This window comes from Ovis canadensis, chromosome X (assembly GCF_042477335.2).
Source record: "Ovis canadensis isolate MfBH-ARS-UI-01 breed Bighorn chromosome X, ARS-UI_OviCan_v2, whole genome shotgun sequence".
Lineage (NCBI taxonomy): Eukaryota > Metazoa > Chordata > Mammalia > Artiodactyla > Bovidae > Ovis > Ovis canadensis.
The window spans coordinates 48,382,513-48,402,464 of NC_091727.1; the positions used below are offsets into that span (position 1 = coordinate 48,382,513).

Genomic DNA, 19,952 nt, shown 5'->3' on the forward strand with positions numbered 1-19,952 from the left:
GATGAATATTGGCTTCACATTATTCCTTTGTAAACTCCAGTGGGTCCTGTAGACATTTTTGAAGCCATGCTGCTCATGCACGTGCCTGAGAGCTGCTGGTGATGTGCTGAGGGCTGGGGTAGTAGCAGGAGTAAATGACACCATTGGGGGAGAATGGAGAACAGCAAGACAATTATTCAGCAATGATGAATCTAAGCTTACTGTCAGCAAGAAGTATAATAGATTAAGTACTCTCTCGCTATGCTCTGATTACTCCCAGGTGGGGCTTCCCTGGTGGCTCAGAGGTTAAAGCATCTGCCTGGAATGCAGGAGACCTGGGTTCGATCCCTGGGTTGGGAAGATCCCCTGGAGAAGGAAATGGCAACCCACTCCAGTATACTTGCCTGGAGAATCCCATGGAGGGAGGAGCCTGGTAGGCTACAGTCCATGGGGTCGCAAAGAGTCGGACACGACTGAGCGACTTCACTTTCATTTGTGGTTCATAGGCTAGAAATGCAGAGATGGAGAAGGCACAGGACAATGCTTTAGGAGGACACTCATGTCAATCAGTTCATGATGATTACATCCAGGAGATCATACACTGAAAACCAGATGGTGGATCTTATTGGGAGACTAGTTATTCACTTGAGTTTTCGTGTTTGATTTCTTAGGTTTGAGTCCCAGCTTTGCAACTTACCTTGGGTAAGAAATCTAACCACTCAGTGCCTCAGGTTTTTTAATGTGGGGATAATAATAACACATATATTTTAGGACTTCTGTGAAGGTTAAATGTGAGCATTATGTGCAGCACATATTTCAATGCCTCAGTTCAGTTCAGTCACTCAGTCGTGTCCGACACTTTGCGACACCATGAATCGCAGCATGCCAGGCCTCCCTGTCCATCACCAACTTCCAGAGTTCACTCAAACTTACTTACATCCATCGAGTTGGTGATGCCATCCAGTCATCTCATCCTCTGTTGTCCCCTTCTCCTCCTGCCCCCAATCCCTCCCAGCATCAGAGTACTTTCCAATGAGTCAGGTCTTCACATGAGGTGGGCAAAGTACTGGAGTTTCAGCTTTAGCATCATTCCTTCCAAAGAACACCCAGAACTGATCTCCTTTAGAATGGACTGGTTGGATCTCCTTGCAGTCCAAGGGACTCTCAAGAGTCTTCTCCAACACCACAGTTCAAAAGCATCAATTCTTTGGTGCTCAGCATTCTTCACAGTCCAAATCTCACATCCATACATGACTACTGGAAAAACCATAGCCTTGACTAGACGGACCTTTGTTGACAAAGTAATGTCTCTGCTTTTGAATATGCTATCTAGGTTGGTCATAAATTTCCTTCAAAGGAGTAAGCATCTTTTAATTTCATGGCTGCAGTCACCATCTGCAGTGATTTTGGAGCCCCCCAAAATAAAGTCTGATACTGTTTCCACTGTTTCCCCATCTATTTCCCATGAAGTGATGGGATCAGATGCCATGATCTTCGTTTCCTGAATGTTGAGCTTTAAGCCAACTTTTTCACTCTTCTCTTTCACTTTCATCAAGAGGCTCTTTAGTTCTTCTTCACTTTCTGCCATAAGGGTGGTGTCATCTGCATATCTGACGTTATTGATGTTTCTCCCAGCAATCTTGATTCCAGCGTGTGCTTCTTCCAGTCCAGCGTTTCTCAGGATGTACTATGCATGTTAGTTAAGTAAGCAGGGTGACAATATGCAGCCTTGATGTACCCCTTTTACTATTTGGAATCAATCTGTTGTTCCATGTCCAGTTCTAACTGTTGCTTCGTGACCTGCATATACGTTTCTCAACAGGCAAGTCAGGTGGTCTGGTATTCCCATCTCTTTTAGAATTTTCCACAGTTTCTTGTGATCCACACAGTCAAAGGCTTTGGCATAGTCAATAAAGCAGAAATAGATGTTTTTCTGGAACTCTCTTGCTTTTTCAATGATCCAGCTGATGTTGGCAATTTGATCTATGGTTCCTTTGCCCCTTCTAAAATCAGCTTGAACATCTGGAAGTTCACGGTTCACATATTGCTGAAGCCTGGCTTGGATAATTTTGAGCATTACTTTACTAGCAAGTGAGATGAGTGCAATTGTGCAGTAGTTTGAGCATTGTTTGGCATTGCCTTTCTTTGGGATTGGAATGAAAACTGACCTTTTCCAGTCCTGTGGCCACTGCTGAGTTTTCCAAACTTGCTGGCATATTGAGTGCAGAACTTTCACAGCATCATCTTCTAGGATTTGAAATAGCTCAACTGGAATTCCATCACCTCCACTAGCTTCGTTCATAGTGATGCTTTCTAAGGCCCACTTAACTTCACATTCCAGGATGTCTGACTCTAGGTGAGTGATCACACCATTGTGATTATCATGGTCTTGAAGATCTTTTTTGTATAGTTCTTCTGTGTATTCCTTCCAGCTCTTCTTAATATCTTCTTCTTCTGTTAGGTCCATATAATTTCTGTCCTTTATTGAGCCCATCTTTGCATGAAATGTTCCCTTGGTATCTCTAATTTTCTTGAAGAGATCTCTAGTCTTTCCCATTCTGTTGTTTTCCTCTATTTCTTTGCATTGATCACTGAGAAAGGCTTTCTTATCTCTTGCTATTCTTTGAAAGTCTGCATTCAGAAGCTTATATCTTTCCTTTTCTCCTTTGCTTTTTGCTTCTGTTCTTTTCACAGCTATTTGTAAGGCCTCCCGAGACAACCATTTTGCTTTTTTGCATTTAAGTTCCATGGCGATGGTCTTGATCCCTGTCTCCTTTACAATGTAACGAAGCTCCGTCCATAGTTCATCAGGCACACTATCTATCAGATCTAGTCCCTTAAATCTGTTTTTCACTTCCACTGTATAATGATAAGGGATTTTATTTAGGTCATACCTGAATGGTCTAGTGGTTTTCCCTACTTGCTTCACTTTAAATCTGAATTTGGCAATAAGGAGCTCATGATCTGAGCCACAGTCAGCTCCCAGTCTTGTTTTTGCTGACTGTATAGAGCTTCTCCATCTTTCACTGCAAAGATTATAATCAGTCTGATTTCAGCGTTAACCATCTGGTGATATCCATGTGTAGAGTCTTCTCTTGTGTTGTTGGAAGAGGATGTTAGCTATGACCAGTGCATTCTCTTGGAAAAACTGTATTAGGCTTTGCCCTGATTCATTCCGTATTCCAAGGCCAAATTTGCCTGTTACTCCAGGTGTTTTTTGACTTTGTACTTTTGCATTACAGTCCACCATAATGAAAAGGACATCTTTTTTTGGTGTTAGTTCTAAAGGTCTTTTAGGTCTTCATAGAACTGTTCAACTTCAGCTTCTTCAGCCTTACTGGTTGGGGCATAGGCTTGGATTTCTGTTATTGAATGGTTTGCCTTGGAAACGAACAGAGATCATTCCGTTGTTTTCGAGATTGCATCCAAGTACTGCACTTTGGACTCTTTTGTTGACCATGATGGCTACTCCATATCTTCTAAGGGATTCCTGCCCACAGTAGTAGATATAATGGTCATCTGAATTAAATTCACCCATTCCAGTCCATTTTAGTTTGCTGATTCCTAGAATGTCAATGTTCACTCTTGCCATCTCCTGTTTGACCACTTCCAATTTGCCTTAATTCATGGACCTGACATTCCAGGTTCCTATGCAATATTGCTCTTTACAGCATCGGACCTTGCTTCTATCACCAGTCACATCCACAACTGGGTATTGTTTTTGCTTTGACTCCATCCATTCATTCTTTCTGGAGTTATTTCTCCACTGATCTCCAGTAGCATATTGGGCACCTACTGACCTGGGGAGTTCCTCTTTCAGTATCCTATCATTTTGCCTTTTACTACTGTTCATGGGGTTCTCAAGGTAAGAATACTGAAGTGGTTTGCCATTCCCTTCTCCAGTGGACCACATTCTGTCAGACCTCTCCACCATGACCCGCCCATCTTGGGTGGCCCCACAGGGCATGGCCTCGTTTCACTGAGTTAGACAAGGCCGTGGTCCTAGTGTGATTAAATTGACTAGTTTTCTCTGATTATGGTTTCAGTGTATCTGCCCTCTGATGCCCTCTTGCAACACCTACCATCTTACTTGGGTTTCTCTTACCTTGGACTTGGGGTATCTCTTCGCGGCTGCTCCAGCAAAGTGCAGCCTCTGCTCCTTACCTTGAAGGAATGGTATCTCCTTACTGCCGCCCCTTCTGACCTTGAACGTGCAGTAGCTCCTCTAGGCCCTCCTGCACCCATGCAGCCACTGCTCCTTCTACGTGGGGTTGCTTAGTTTCAACCCATTTCAGAATGAATTGTAGAGATTAGTTCACTCTTCCAAGCATTTTTATGGTGTAGTGGAGTCAGACAGACCCAAATTTGAAGGCACTTGACTTCTACCAGCTTAAAGTTTTTCATCTCTAAGTTGATGACAGTGTTGGTAGGAAGATTTGATTTGTTTACTTTATGAAACTCTCAGATAATGCGTTTTATGTGCAACTCATAAGCACTGTTTCATCTAATCCTAGGAACAATCCAATAAGGAAAATTCTATTACTACCTCCATTGTAATTATGAAATTTTAAGAAGTTAATGAGCTCACTGAAAGTCACACAGTCAGCAAATGGCTTTGCCAAGGGCTGAATTCAGACTCTCTGACTTTGGTGTCCATCCTGTTAGCCACTAGACTATGCTGCCTCCCACAGTGACCAGTAAATTATGGACATACTGTAAATGGTGACCCTTGCCTCTCTCTGCACCCTCATACAGTAGGTATTATCTCCAGTTTACAGATGAAGAAACTGGAGGTTGGAAAATTTGTTCAAGAATGCACTGCTAATAAATAAAAGATTGGGGATTTGAACTCAGGAACAACTGGCTCCTGGGTCAGTGTCATTTGCCTGTACCACTGCAAAGTACAGAAATCACTGAAGTGTATGTGAGCCTAGACTACTTATGGGGAATTTTTGTTTAGGGATGATCTTCCCTCTCAGTGATAGCAGCAAAGAATGCGGTGAAAAGTGGGGCTTATGCCTAGTTCCCATGAGGGGCCTCTGCCTTTTTACAACCATAAAATAGACTGTGGCAAGTGGCAACAGAACCTTGGTATCTCATCAAGCTCTAAGAAAGGAACCATGGCTCTCAGCTATCAGCTTTCCCTCTGTGGTAAATTCTGCTGCTGCTAAGTTGCTTCAGTCGTGTCCGACTCTGTGCGACCCCAGAGACGACAGCCCACCAGGCTCTCCCGTCCTTGGGATTCTTCAGGCAAGAACACTGGAGTGGGTTGCCATTCCCATCTCTGTGGGAAACCCTACATGGGGGTAATCCCTTCCCTACTGTGTCTTGTCTCCTCTTCCCTTTCTCTCCCTCCCTTCTCCTCCTCTTCCCTTCCCCTTCTCTTCTTCTTTCCTTTCCTCTCCCTCCTCCCCATCTTCCTTCTCCTCCTCCTCCTCATCATCATTGTCATCTTTGGCCTCTCAGCAAGCCCGTCATAATCATTATAATTTTCTTCCTCATCATTTACTGAGTGCCTCTCAAGTTCTTTTCTAAGCACTTTACGCATATTAATAGCTTATTTGATCTTCACAACAATGCCATGAGGAGAGGACTACTACATGAGATATTGGAGGCCCAGAGAGGTTAAGTACCTAACCTAAGGGCACCTGGCCTTGAGGTGACAGGTTTTCCAGAGTTCACCCTCAGAGATGTTGATCTTTGCAAAGATGCTGATAATTGCTATGGGAAAGCTGAGGGCATAATATTAACAGTGAAATAAAGTTTTAAGAGCAGAATTGCTAAAATTGCCTGTCCTTTCCCTGTGGAGTGAGCACCTATCCTCAGTGTAAAAGCAACCCATCTGGCAAAAAGTATGTACAAATTCATCCTCATTGTGTCAAACATGTAAAGAGGGCCCCAAATCAGGTTATTTCCAGATTGGAAGGCCTGGGTTCTAGTTGTGGCTTTGCTGTTAACTTGCTAAGTGACATCAGGTGAGTCAGCTCCCCTTTCTGGGTCTCATCTATAAAATGTAATACTACATGCTCTCCTAATAGTACAGGGCTATTAAAATGAGAATTAAACGAGAATGTTGAATAAGGTGCTTTAAGTATAAAGCATTTTACCAGTATAACAAATAATTTCTTACTCTGTTCCTCTTCCTTCTTCTCTCTCTTTCACCTACATCGTCTTTGTCTTTTATTGTATTTTGTTCTTTCTCTTTCTTTAGTCTCCTCTAACCAGGTCTCAGACCTACCTAAATAACTGCTTTTAGGTAGAAGAAACACAGGCTTTAAAGGCAGAGAGACCTAGGTTTGCCTCTTGGCTTTGCCCCTTCCTAGTTGTTTGTTGGGCAGCTACTTTACCCTTTTTTAGAGCCTCAGTTTTATCATCTGTAAAAATGGGCACACATAATGTAAGTTTGTTGTTGGATGATGTGGTAAGTTATCTGCAAATATGAACAACAATTCCTCCCATCTTTGACATGAATGCAGCTCCTCCTATCAAGAGGTAGAGTCTCTTTTCCCCACTCCTTAAATCTGGATTGGTTCTGTGACTTGCTTTGACCAGTAGAGTACAGCAGCAGTTTTGCTGTATGACTTCTGGTTTTATGCAACAAAAGGCCTTGCAGTTTTGGTTCTCATCCTCTGGGAAGACTGCTGCCACATTAAAAAAAAAAAAAAAAGTCTCACTGCTCTACCTGGAAAGGGAGGCCCAATGAAGAAAGAAAGGAGGATAAAATACTATAAAGGGAGTTGGGAGGCCCAGGCAGCCCACAGCTGTTTCAGCCACTACAACTGAGGTACCAGATATGAGGGGGCATACATCTTCATTCCTTCAGCCCCAGCCAAGCTGTTTGAGGTAACACCACATGGAATAGAAATAAACCATTCACAGCAAGTCCTGCTCCAATTGCAGAATCACAAGCAAACAGATGATGGCTATTTTAAGTTGCTAAGTTTTGGGGTTGATTGCTTTGCAACAATAGATAGATGAGCTAGAAAAATTAAATGAAATAGTAGCACCCCACCCAGTGGCTGGAAGACATAGGTGCTCAAAATTTGATTATTCCCTTCTCATTTAGAAGTGTTCCCTGGAAAATGGCTGACCTGACTATTTGTGCTACAACTGAATTGACAGATTTGACCTCCAATGTTCCAAAGATGCAGAGCAATAACCATTTCTCCTATACTTTACAGGTCAATATAGGTTAAGGTGTACTTCAAGTCAGACAGGCGAGTGTCCCCCATTTGCAGAGTGAGTTTAAGCCACCTCAAAAGCAGCCTTGTAGCTGAACAAAATCTGAGATGGTGATGTCAGCTAAGACAAATGGTATTCCCTTTTTTCTTTTAAATTACTTTTATTTATTTATTTTTGGCTGCACTGGGACTTTGCTGCTGCACATGGGCTTTCTCTAATTGTGGAAAGCAGGGTTACTCTCTAGTTTTGATTTGTGGGCTTCTCATTGTAGGGGCTTCTCTTGTCACAGAGCACAGGCTCTAGGGTGCCTGGGCTTCACATGGACTTAGTTGCACCACAGCATGTGGAATCATTCTGGACCAGGAACTGAATTCATGTCCCCTGCATTGACAAGCAGACACTAACTGGACCACCAGGGGAATCTAAGATATTATTTTTTGTGTGGCCATCCAATCTACCTGATGCCAGAGGTGCAAGGGGAAGAAGTACTTGCTATATGCCTGGCATTGAATGCTTACTCCATGCCTCACATTGCTCTCAACAATGCCAGAAATAGGTACTATTATTTTTTCCATTTTTCCAGATGACAACACTGACCAGAGAAATTTCTGTCAACTGTTGGGTTTCTGGAAAGAACTGGGACAGTTTAATGTACAGAATATTAACTAGGGTGCCCATGGGATCAACACTTGTAAAATAAAAGGGAAAAGAAGAAGGCAGGATTTGACAGAAGGAGCTATTGAACTGCTGTGTGTGCTTAGTTGCTCAGTCATGTCTGACTCTTTGTGACCCCATGGACTGTAGCGCACCAGGCTCCTCTGTTCATGGGGATTCTCCTGTCAAGAATACTGGAGTGGGTTGCCATGCCCTCCTCCAGGGGATCTTCCCAACTGAGGGATCAAACCCAGGTCTCCCGCATTGCAGGTGGATTCTTTACCAGCTGAGCTACCAACTCAGTTTTAATGGAAACCACAGTCCACCCATGGGGAGCTCTGAAGCTGGGATGGCCCTTCAGAGGTGTTCCCTATTATATCCCCATAGGGGACCAGGTCTTTATACTCCTGCATCAGTCATTGAATTCATAGTCTCTGACTTCTAGTTCAGAGTTATTTCAACTACTCCTGTGATAAAGCCATCCCAAAAGGGAGAAAAGCTTTAAAAAATGACCATGGAGAAAAAGTAGGGGAAAAAATGGACTATGGAACCAGACAAATCTGAGTTCAAATCCTGAAATTTCTCTTATTAGCTGTCTGTTTACCTCTGTACAAGTTACTTCTCTGAGCTTCAGTTTACATTTTTGGAAAATGGCAATAAGAATACTTAGCTTGAGATGTTGTTTTGAAAATCAATTCAATCGTTTATACAAAGCATCTTACATAGAGACCTGACACAGAGTAGGCACTGAATAAATGGAAATTATTATAAAATAGGGCAAATTATTATGCAGTGATGCTCCTGATTTTCTTATTTATACGGTAGAATAAAGAAGAGTGAAGAAGAGCTACCCAGAAGGGGAAAGGGCATTACATCTTTTCTATTACCTGGCACTAGTAAGCACTGAGTATTTATTCCAATGAACAAATGTTTATTTAAAAGAATTTGTACAGACATAATGCTCTTACTTTCAGAGAGCAGAGGAACCTTCTATATATTATGAACACACAGACACTGTGGTAACTTAAAAGTACAGTTAAGAAAGGAAGGAAAAATATCCTCCCCCACCCAGCCAGGGCCTGATAGCTGAAGCCAACAGTTTTTTCAGTCAGTCCCCATCCCATCCCTTAAGTTTAAGAGGAAGAGGTGTAGGGCTTAGGGGAAACTGGAATCTTTTCTTCTCAGAGGGAAAGTCACCTGCAAAATTCACTGGAAAGGGAGTCACCAAAAGCTGACCTGAGCTGAGGCTGCCTTAGAGAAGAGAGCCAACCCAAGAGAGGGAGGGATGACTGAAGTAGACGTCTCACCTACCTGCATGGTAGTGACTGGCATTCACTTGAATCACAACCCGTTACTCTGAACTCTAAGATACACCATTGGAGTAAAGTGTTAAAAGATTTTGAACAAAAAGTAACACAAATGTCATCCTGGAGTCTCTCCAGCCTAACACAGCCCCTAAAGCAGAGCCCTCAGACTTAGGAAACAAATTAGGCAGGACTTGCAGAGTAGGTCTGGCTCCTTGATTTCACTGTGGGGAACATCTACTACTAATTTTCGAAAGCTAGGGTTATTATTGGAAAAAAGTCCACAGATTTTAGGGTTCTCAGACACATAACCTGGTACCTGAGAACTTTAGTATATCTGGGAAACTGTCAGGGTAGGGGGTAATGGGGTGGTAAACTCTAATAAAACAGCTAGGCCTCCCAAATTAATACAAAAAGGAGAGCTTGTCCAAGCTGCCTCTGGCCCTTGAGGATGAGATGAGGGTGGGAGTGGGGGAGATATATGCACCAAACCTACTGGAAAGTCCAGAAAAAAGAATGTTGTCCCTTCAGAGCCTAATGTAAAAGTACAGGGAGCGGAAACACTGGAACCTTCACCTGAAAAAAGATATGGGACTACTCAGCCCTCAGGCCTTAGGCACTAGGCCTCAGAAGCAAGAGACAGAGAATCACATCTGGGATTTCTGCCCTTCCTTTGTCTCCTAACAAGGGCAGGGGTTAAAATGTGGGTGAGAGAGAAGGGATCTTCAGACACAACTGTCATTAGCATCTGAACAACATCTCTTCCTAAACCAGAAAGTCTGACAGCAGAAAGAAATAAAAGCAAAGTGAAAGGGGGGTTGTGCTTCTATCACATTAAATAGAAGTGGGGAAGGGTTCTTTCACATGGAGACATCAATCACTCTGGTCAAGGGGAGGGGTTATGAGCTGCAGAGCTCTAAGTGTTCTCCCTCTCTTCATTCATCCTGCTTCCGTTTTGGCTTTTTGGGATTCCTGGACCGACTCTTGGCTTTGCACAGAGGGCATATAGGTGCATTCCGGTGAATTTGTTGATGACATGACAGGCAGGCCTGGTGAGAGACAGACAAAGAAAGTTAGTGGTCAGATTCTTCCAGGCCATGGTTCATCCTTCTGATCTCCCAGGGCTCCAAAAGCAGTTATGATTTCCTGTTAGGAAGGAGCAGAAATCAATGAGTGAGACCCAAGTAGGGAGATCTGTGCTGGATGTAAGGGATGTAATGGATATAAGGGAGTGAGATTCAAAGAGGGGTATTTAGGAAGAATATCCAAAACTTGGCAATAAGGCAAAATGTGAATTGTATACCCATTAAGCATTATACTGGAGCATGGTCTATCAGGCCCACTCAAAGATTATTTAATTCTCCAGGACAGGTATCAGTAAACTTTTTTTGTAAAGGCCAAGATAATAAATATTTTAGACCTTTTCAGGTCATATGATTTTAATTGCAACCATCAGCTCTGTTTCACATAAAAGAAGATATAGACAATAGATAAACAAACAGGCATGTCTGGGGGCCAATAAAATTTTATTTACAGAAACAGGAAACAGGTCACACTTGGCTTGTGGGTTCTGGTTTGCTGACCCATCCTCCTTTTGACAATTTACTACTTTTTTTTTTAAATGATGTATAGTTGATTTGTAATGTGTTAATTTTTGGTGTGCAACAAAGTGATATATATATATATATGTATATATATATATGTACGTATGTATATATGCATATATATATGTTTGTGTGTGTATATATATATGTGTGTGTTTCATGTTATTTTCCATTATGCTTTATTACAGGATATTGGATATAGTTCCCTGTGGTATGGAGTAGGACTTTGTTGTTTACCTATTTTATATACAGTAGTTTGTGTCTGCTAATCCCAAACTCTTAATTTATCCCTGTCCCATCCCCTTTCCACTTTGGTAACCATGATTTTGTTTTCTATGTCTACGAGTCTGTTTCTGTTTTGAAAGTAAGTTCATTTGTTATCATATTTTAGATTCCACATATAAGTGATATCACATGGTATTTGTCTTTGTCTGACTTCACTTAGTAATTTAATGTCTAGGTGTATCCATGTGGCTGCAAGCAGCATTCAGTTCAGTTCAGTTGCTCAGTCATATCCAACTCTCTGCAACCCCATGGACTGCAGCATGCCAGGCTTCCCTGTCCATCACCAACTCCTGGAGCTTGCTCAAACTCATAGCCATCGAGTCAGTGATACCATCCAACCATTTCATCCTCTGTTACCCCCCTTTTCTTCCTGCCTTGAATCTTTCCCAGCATCAAGGTCTTTTCCAACGAGTCAGTTCTTTGTATCAGGTGGCCAAGGGATTGGAGTTTTAGCTTCAGCATTAGTCCTTCTAATGAATATTCAGGACTGATTTCCTTTAGGATTGACTGGTTTGATCTCCTTGAAGTCCAAGCAGCATTACTTCTGGCTAATAGCATTCCACTGTATACATGTACCACATCTTCTTTATCTATTCATCTGTCGATGGGCATCTAGGTTGCTTTCATGTCTTAGCTATTGTAAGTAGTGCTGCCATTAACAGTGTAGTGCATACATCTTTTGGAATTAGAGTTTTCTCTGGGTATATGCCCAGGAGTCATATTGCAGGATAATATGCCAGCAAATTTGGAAAACTCAGCAGTGGCCACAAGACTGGAAAAGGTCAGTTTTCATTCCAATCCCAAAGAAAGGCAATGCTAAAGAATGCTCAAACCACCGCACAATTGCACTCATCTCACATGCTAGTAAAGTAATCCTCAAAATTCTCTAAGCCAGGCTTCAGCTGTACGTGAACTGTGAACTTCCTGATGTTCAAGCTGGTTTTAGAAAAGGCAGCGGAACCAGAGATCAAATTGCCAACAACCGCTGGATTATGGAAAAAGCAAGAGAGTTCCAGAAAAACATCTACTTCTGCTTTATTGACTATGCCAAAGCCTTTGACTGTGTGGATCACAATAAACTGTGGAAAATTCTAAAAGAGATAGGAATACCAGACCACCTGACCTGCCTCTTGAGAAATCTGTATGCAGGTCAGGAAGCAACAGTTAGAACTGGACATGAAACAACAGACTGGTTCCAAATAGGAAAAGGAGTACGTCAAGGCTGCATATTGTCACCCTGATTACTTAACTTCTATGCAGAGTACATCATGAGAAATGCTGGACTGGAAGAAACACAAGCTGGAATCAAGATTGCTGGGAGAAATATCAATAACCTCAGATATGCAGGTGACACCACCCTTATGGCAGAAATTGAAGAGAAACTAAAAAGCCTCTTGATGAAAGTGAAAGAGGAGAGTGAAAACGTTGGCTTAAAGCTCAACATTCAGAAAACGAAGATCATGGCATCCTGTCCCATCACCTCATGGAAAATAGATGGGGAAACAGTGGAAACAGTGTCAGACTTTATTTTTGGGGGCTCCAAAATCACTGCAGATGGTGACTGTAGCCATGAAATTAAAGGACACTTACTCCTTGGAAGAAAAGTTATGATCAACCTAGATAGTATATTCAAAAGCAGAGACATTACTTTGCCAACTAAGGTCCGTCTAGTCAAGGCTATGGTTTTTCCAGTAGTCATGTATGGATGTGAGATTTGGACTGTGAAGAATGCTGAGCGCTGAAGAATTGATGCTTTTGAACTGTGGTGTTGGAGAAGACTCTTGAGATTCCCTTGGACTGCAAGGAGATCCAACCAGTCCATTCTAAAGGAGATTGGCCCTGGGATTTCTTTGGAAGGAATGATGCTAAAGCTGAAACTCCAGTACTTTGGCCGCCTCATGCGAAGAGTTGACTCATTGGAAAAGACTTTGATGCTGGGAGGGATTGGGGGCAGGAGGAAAAGGGGACGACAGAGGATGAGATGGCTGGATGGCATCACTGACTCGATGGACGTGAATCTGAGTGAACTCTAGGAGTTGATGATGGACAGGGAGGCCTGGCGTGCTGTGATTCATGGGGTCGCAGAGTTGGACACGACTGAGCAACTGAACTGAACTGAACTGAACTGATGGTAACACACATTTTAGTTTTTAAAGGGATTTCCATACTGTTCTACATAGAGGATGTGCCAATTTACATTCCCACCAATATTTCAGGAGGGTTCTCTTTTCTCCACACACTCTTGAGCATTTGCTATCTGTAGAATTTTTAAAATATTTTTTTTATTGAAGGATAATTGCTTTACAGAATTTTGTTTTCTGTCAAACCTCAACATGAATCAGCCATAGGTACACATATATCCCCGCCCTTTTGAACCTCCCTCCCATCTCCCACCTCATCCCACAGCTCTAGATTGATACAGAGCCCGTGTTTGGTTGCCTGAGCCATACAGCAAATTCCCGTTGTCTATCTATTTTACATATGGTAATGTAAGTTTCCATGTAACTCTTTCCATACATCTCACTCTCTCTTCCCCGCTCCCCAAATCCATAAGTCTATTCTCTATGTCTGTTTCTCCACTGTTGCCTGGAAAATAAATTCTTCAGTGCCATTGTTTCTAGATTCCGTATATATGTATTAGAATATAGAATTTATCTTTCTCTTTCTGTCATACTTCACTCTGTATAATAGGTTCTAGTTTCATCCACCTCATCAGAACTTACTCAAATGTGTTCATTGTTATGGCTGGGTATTGTGTATATATACCACAATTTATTTATCCATTCATCTATCGATGGACATCTAGGTTGCTTCCATGTTCTAGCTACTGCAAATAATGCTGCAGTGAAAAATGGTATACATGTGTCTTTTTCAATTTTGGTCTCATCAGGGCATATGCCTAGGAGTGGGATTGCTGGGTCATATGGTGGTTTTATTCCTAGTTTTTAAAGGAATCTCCATACCGTCTTCCATAGTGCCTGTATCAATTTACATTCCCACCAACAGTGCAAGAGCATTCCCTTTTCTCCACACACTCTCCAACATTTATTGTTCGTAGACTTTTTGATGATGGCTATTCTGACCAGTGTGAGGTGATATCTCATTGTAGTTTTGATTTGCATTTCTCTAATAATGAGCGATGTTGAGCATCTTTTCATGTGTTTGTTAGCCATCGGTATGTCTTCTTTGGAGAAATGTCTGTTTAGGTATTTTTCTCACTTTTTGATTGGGTTGTTTGTTTTTCTGGCATTCAGTTGTATGACCTGTTTGTATATTTTGGAAATTAATCTTTTGTCAGTTGTTTCATTTGCTATTATTTTCTCCGATTCTGAGGGCTGTCTTTTCACCTTGCTTATAGTTCCCTTTCCTGAGAAAATATTTTAAGTTTAATCAGGTCCCACTTCTTTACTTTTGTTTTTCTTTCCATTACTCTAAGAGGTGGTTTTTAGAGTAATGGAACCTCTTGAGAAACCTGTATGCAGGTCAGGAAGCAACAGTTAGAACTGGACATGGAACAACAGACTGGTTCAAAATAGGAAAAAGTATAAGTCAAGGCTGTATATTGTCACCCTGCTTATTTAACTTATATGCAGCGTATATCATGAGAAATGCTGGGTTGGAGGAAACACAAGCTGGAATCAAGATTGCCAGTAGAAATATCAATGACCTCAGTTATGCAGATGACACCACCTTTATGGCAGAAAATGAAGAAGAACTAAAGAGCCTCTTGATGAAAGTGAAAGAGGAGAGTGAAAACGTTGGCTTAAAGCTCAATATTCAGAAAACTAAGATCATGGCATCCTTTCCCATCACTTCATGGCAAATAGATGGGGAAACAGTGGAAACAGTGGCTGAATTTATTTTTGTGGGCTCCCAAATCACTGCAGATGGTGATTGCAGCCATGAAATTAAAAGATGCTTGCTCCTTGGAAGGAAAGTTATGACCAACCTAGACAGCATATTGAAAAGCAGAAACATTACTTTGCCAACAAATGTCCGTCTAGTAAAGGCTATGGTTTTTCCAGTAGTCATGTATGGATGTGAAAGTTGGACTATGAAGAAAGGTGAGCGTTAAGGAATTGATGCTTTTTAGCTGTGGTGTTGGAGAAGACTCTTGAGAGTCCCTTGGACTGCAAGGAAATCTAACCAGTCTATCCTAAAGGAGATCAGTTTTGGGTATTCATTGGAGGGACTGATGTTGAAGCTGAAGTCCCAATACTTTGGCCACCTGATGCGGAGAGCTGACTCATTTGAAAAGACTCTGATGCTGAGAAAGACTGAGGGCAGGAGGAGAAGGGGACGACAGAGGATGAGATGGTTTGATGGCATCACTGACACAATGGACAAGAGTTTGGGTGTATTCTGGGAGTTAGTGATGGACAGGGAGGCCGGGCGTGCTGTGGTTCATGAGGTCGCAAAGAGTTGCACACGACTGAGTGACTGAACTGAACGGAAGAGGTGGTTCATAGAGGATCTTGCCTTGATTTATGTCATCGAGTGTTCTGCCTATGTTTTCCTCTAGGAGTTTTATAGTTTCTGGTTTTACACTTAGGTCTTTAATCCATTTTGAGTTTATCTTTGTGTATGGTGTTAGTAAGTGTTCTAATTTCATTCTTTTACATGTAGCTGTCCAGTTTTCCAAGCACCATTTATTGAAGGGGTTATCTTTGCCCCATTGTGTTTTCTTGCCTCCTTTGTAAAAAATAAGGTACCCATATGTGCATGGGTTTATTTCTGGGCTTTCAATCTTATTCCATTGGTCTATATTTCTCTTTTTGTGCCAGTATCATACTGTCTTGATGACCATAGCTTTGTAGTATAATCTGAAGTCAGGAAGGTTGATTCCCCCAGCTCCATTCTTCTTTCTTAAGACTAATTTGGCTATTCGGGGTCTTTTGTGTTTCCATATGAATTTTGAAATATTTTTTCTAGTTCTGTGAAAAATGCCATTGGTCATTTGAGAGGGGAAACACTGAATCTGTAGATTGCATTTGGTAGTATAGTCATTTTCACAACATTGATTCTTCCTACCCAGGAAAATGGAATATCTCTCTATGTCATCTTTGATTTCTTTCATTAGTGTCTTATAATTTTCTGTGTACAGTTCTTTTGTTTCCGTAGATAAGTTTATTCCTAGATGTTTAATTCTTTTTGTTGCAATGGTGAATGGGATTGATTCCTTAGTTTCTATTTCTGGTTTTCCATTGTTAGTATATAGAAATGCAAGTGATTTCTGTGTATTGATTTTGTATCCTGCAACTTTGCTAAATTCAGTGATTAGCTCTAGTAATTTTCTGATACTATCTTTAGAGTTTTCTATGTACAGTATCATGCCATCTGCATACAGCGAGAGCTTTATTTCTTCTTTTCTGATCTGGATTCATTTTCTTTTTCTTCTCTGATTGCTGTAGCTAGGTCCTCCAGAACTATGTTGACTAGTAGTGTTGGAGTGGATACCCTTGTCTTGTTCCTGATCTTAGGGGGAATGCTTTCAGTTATTCACCCTTGAGAATGTTTGCTGTAGGCTTATCATAAATGGCCTTTACTGTTGTGAGATAGGTTCCTTCTATGCCCAGCTTTTGAGGACTTTTAATCACAAATGGGTGCTGAATTTTTTTCAGAGGCTTTTTTTTTCATCTATTGAGATTATCATATGGTTTTTATCTTTCAATTTGTTCATATAGAATATCACACTGTTTGCTTTACATATATTGAAAAATCCTTGCATTCCAGTAATAAACCCAACTTGATCATGGTTTTTGAAATTTTGATGTGCTGCTGAATTGTTTACTAAAATTTTGTTGAGGATTTTTGCATCTCTGTTCATCAGTGATATTGGCCTGTAGTTTTCTCTTTTTGTGGCATCTTTGTCTGGTTTTGGTATCAGGGTGATGATGACCTCTTACAATGAGTTTGGAAGTGTTCCTTCCTCTGCAATTTTTTGAAAGAGCTTCAGAAGAATAGGCATTAGCTTTTCTCTAAATGTTTGATAGAAGTCTCCTGTGAAGCCATCTGGTCCTGGGCTTTCGTTTTCTGGGAGATTTTTTTAAATCACAGCTTCATTTTCAGTGCTTGTAATTGGGTTATTCATAATTTCTATTTATTCCTGGTTCAGTCTTGGAAGATGAACTTTTCTAAGAATCTGTGCATTTCTTCCAGGTTACCCATTTTATTGCCATATAGTTGTTCATAGTAGTCTGTTATAATTCTTTGTATTTCTGCATGGTCTGTTGTAACGTCTCCTTTTTCAATTCTAATTTTGTTGATTTGATTATTCTTTCTTTTTTCTTGATGAATCTGGCTAAAGGCTTGTCAATTTTGTTTTTCTTCTCAAAGAACCAGGTTTTAGCTTTATTAATCCTTACTATTTTTTTTTTTTTTAATTGCTTTTTCATTTATTTCTGCTTGGATCTTTATGATTTCTTTCCTTCTAATATTTTTTCTTTTTTTTCTCAGTTGTTTTAGGTGTAAAGTTACATTGTCTATTCAATGTTTTTTGTTTGTTTGTTTGTTTCTTGAGGTAGGATTGTATTGCTATAAACTGTACTCTTAGAATTCCTTTTGCTGCATCCCATGGGTTTTGAATTGTGTGTTTGTATTGTCATTTGCTTCTAGACATTTTTTGATTTCCCTTTTGATTTCTTCAGTAAACTGCTGGTTATTTAGAAACGTGTTGTTTAATCTCCATGTGTTTGTGTTTCTTACGGTTTTTTTTTTTCTTGTAATTGATATCCAATCTCATAGCATTTTGGTCAGAGAAGATGCTTGATATGATTTCAATTTTCTTATTTACTGAGGCTTGATTTGTGACTCCATTCTGGAAAATGTTCCATGTGCACTTGAGAAGAAGTTGTATTCTTTTGCATTTGGATGAAATGTCCTGAAGATATCAATGAGATCTATCTCATCTAAGGTATCATATAAGACTTGAGTTTCCTTATTAATTTTGTTTTCATGATCTTCCCATTGGTGTGAGTGGGGTGTTAAAGTCTCCTACTATTATTGCGTCACTGTCAATTTCTCCTTTTATGTGTTAGTGTTTAATTTTTTTATGTATTCAGGTACTCCTATTTTGGATGCATGCTGCTGCCAAGTCACTTCAGTCATGTCCAACTCTGTGCATCCCCATAGATGGCAGCCCACCAGGTTCCCCTGTCCCTGGGATTCTCCAGGCAAGAACACTGGAGTGGGTTGCCATTTCCTTCTCCAACGCATGTAACTGAAAAGTGAAAGTGAAGTCACTCAGTCATGTCTGATTCTTTGCGACCCCATGGACTGCAGCCTACCAGGCTCCTCTGTCCATGGGATTTTCCAAGCAACAGTACTGGAGTGGGGTGCCATCACCTTCTCCGTTTGGATCCATAGATATTTACAATTGTTTTGTCTTCCTTTTGGATTGATCCCTTGATCATTATGTAGTGTCCTTAATTCCTGTAATCTTCTTTATTTTAAGGTCTATTTTGTCTGATATGAGGATGGCTACTCCAACTTTCTTTTGCTTCCCATTTGCATGAAATATATTTTCCCATCATCTCACTTTCAGTCTATATGTGTCTTTAGGTCTCAAGTGGTTTCTTGTAGACAGTATATATATGGGTCTTTTTTAAAATCCATTCAGCCAGTCTGTGTCTTTGGTTGAAGCATTTACTCTATTTACACTTGAAGTAATTATTGATATATATGTTCCCATTGCCATTTTCTTAACCGTTTGGGGTCTATTTTGTAGATGTTTCTACTTCCCGTGTATTTCTTGGCTATATAATTTCCTTTAACATTTGTTGTAAAACTGGTTTGGTGGTACTGAATTCTCATAACTTTTGCTTGTCTGAAAACCTTTTCATTTCTCCATCAATTTTTAAAAATTACTTAATTTTAATTGGATGATAATTACTTTAAAATATTGTAGCAGTTTTCCCCATACATTGACATGAATCAGACATGGGTGTACATTTGTTCCCCATCCTAAACTCCCTCCCACTTCCCTCCCCATCCCATCCCTCAGGGTCATCCCAGTGCACCAGCCCTGAGTACCCTGTCTCATGCATCAAACCTGGACTGGATATCTATTTCGCATATGATAATATACATGTTTCAGTGCTATTCTCTCAAATCATCTCACCCTCGCCTTCTCCCACAGAGTCCAAAAGACTATTCTTTACATCTGAGTCTCTTTTGGTGTCTTACATATAGGGTCATCATTACCATATTTCTAAATTCCATATATATGCATTAATATACTGTATTGATGTTTTTCTTTTGGACTTACTTCACTATAAATGTCAGACTTCCCTGGTGGCTCAGATGGTAAAAGAATCTGCCTACAATGCAGGAGACCTGGGTTTGATCCCTGTGCTGGGAAGATCCCCTGGAGAAGGAAATGGCAACCCACTCAAGTATTCTTGTCTGGAAAATCCCATGGACAGAGGAGGCTGGTAGGCTACAGTCCATGGGGTTGCAGAGTCTGACACAAGTGAGTGACTTCACTCACTATGTATAAGAGGCTCCTGTTTCATCCACCTCATTAGAACTGATTCAAATGCATTCTTTTTTAATAGCTGAGTAATATTCCATTACTGGCAAGCTGGCAGCTTGCTCTCTGCCACTGTGCTCCTGAGACCGAGCCTCCCCTGATCCTCTAGCCCTGGGATCGCAGCACCCTAAGGAGGCAGCATAGGTGAGGGGGCTAAGGTTGTGGAGCCTCAGGCCCGGCTGCCCAACAGAGACCAAGCTGGAACTGCTGCCACCCCAGATGACCATAGCAAAAGTGAGCAGTGGCTGCGTGGGTACAAGAGGGCTGAGAAGAGCTACTTACTCCACATTCAAGATTAGGAGGGGCTGATATGAGGAGATACCCTTTGTCCAAGGTAAGGAGCAGTGGCTGCGCTCTGCTGGAGCAGCCGTGAAGAGATACCCCATGTTCAAGGTAACAGAAACCCAAGTAAGA

General features: G+C 41.1%; 1 protein-coding gene and 1 non-coding gene across 4 annotated transcripts in view; one reads left to right on the forward strand and one right to left on the reverse strand.

The window, feature by feature from the left end:
* Window positions 1-267: 267 nt before the first annotated feature.
* Window positions 268-339, forward strand: TRNAS-GGA (transfer RNA serine (anticodon GGA)). Its single transcript has one exon. It is a non-coding gene; the product is annotated as a tRNA-Ser (tRNA).
* Window positions 340-8,725: 8,386 nt separating this feature from the next.
* ZC4H2 (zinc finger C4H2-type containing) overlaps window positions 8,726-19,952 on the reverse strand; it is a 77,351-nt gene continuing 66,124 nt past the window's right edge. For all 3 annotated transcript variants that reach the window (XM_070291549.1, XM_070291550.1, XM_070291551.1), the window contains one exon: window positions 8,726-10,168. In XM_070291549.1, the coding sequence (XP_070147650.1) occupies window positions 10,055-10,168 (114 nt within the window). In that variant the 3' untranslated portion in view covers window positions 8,726-10,054. The remainder of the gene's footprint in view (window positions 10,169-19,952) is intronic.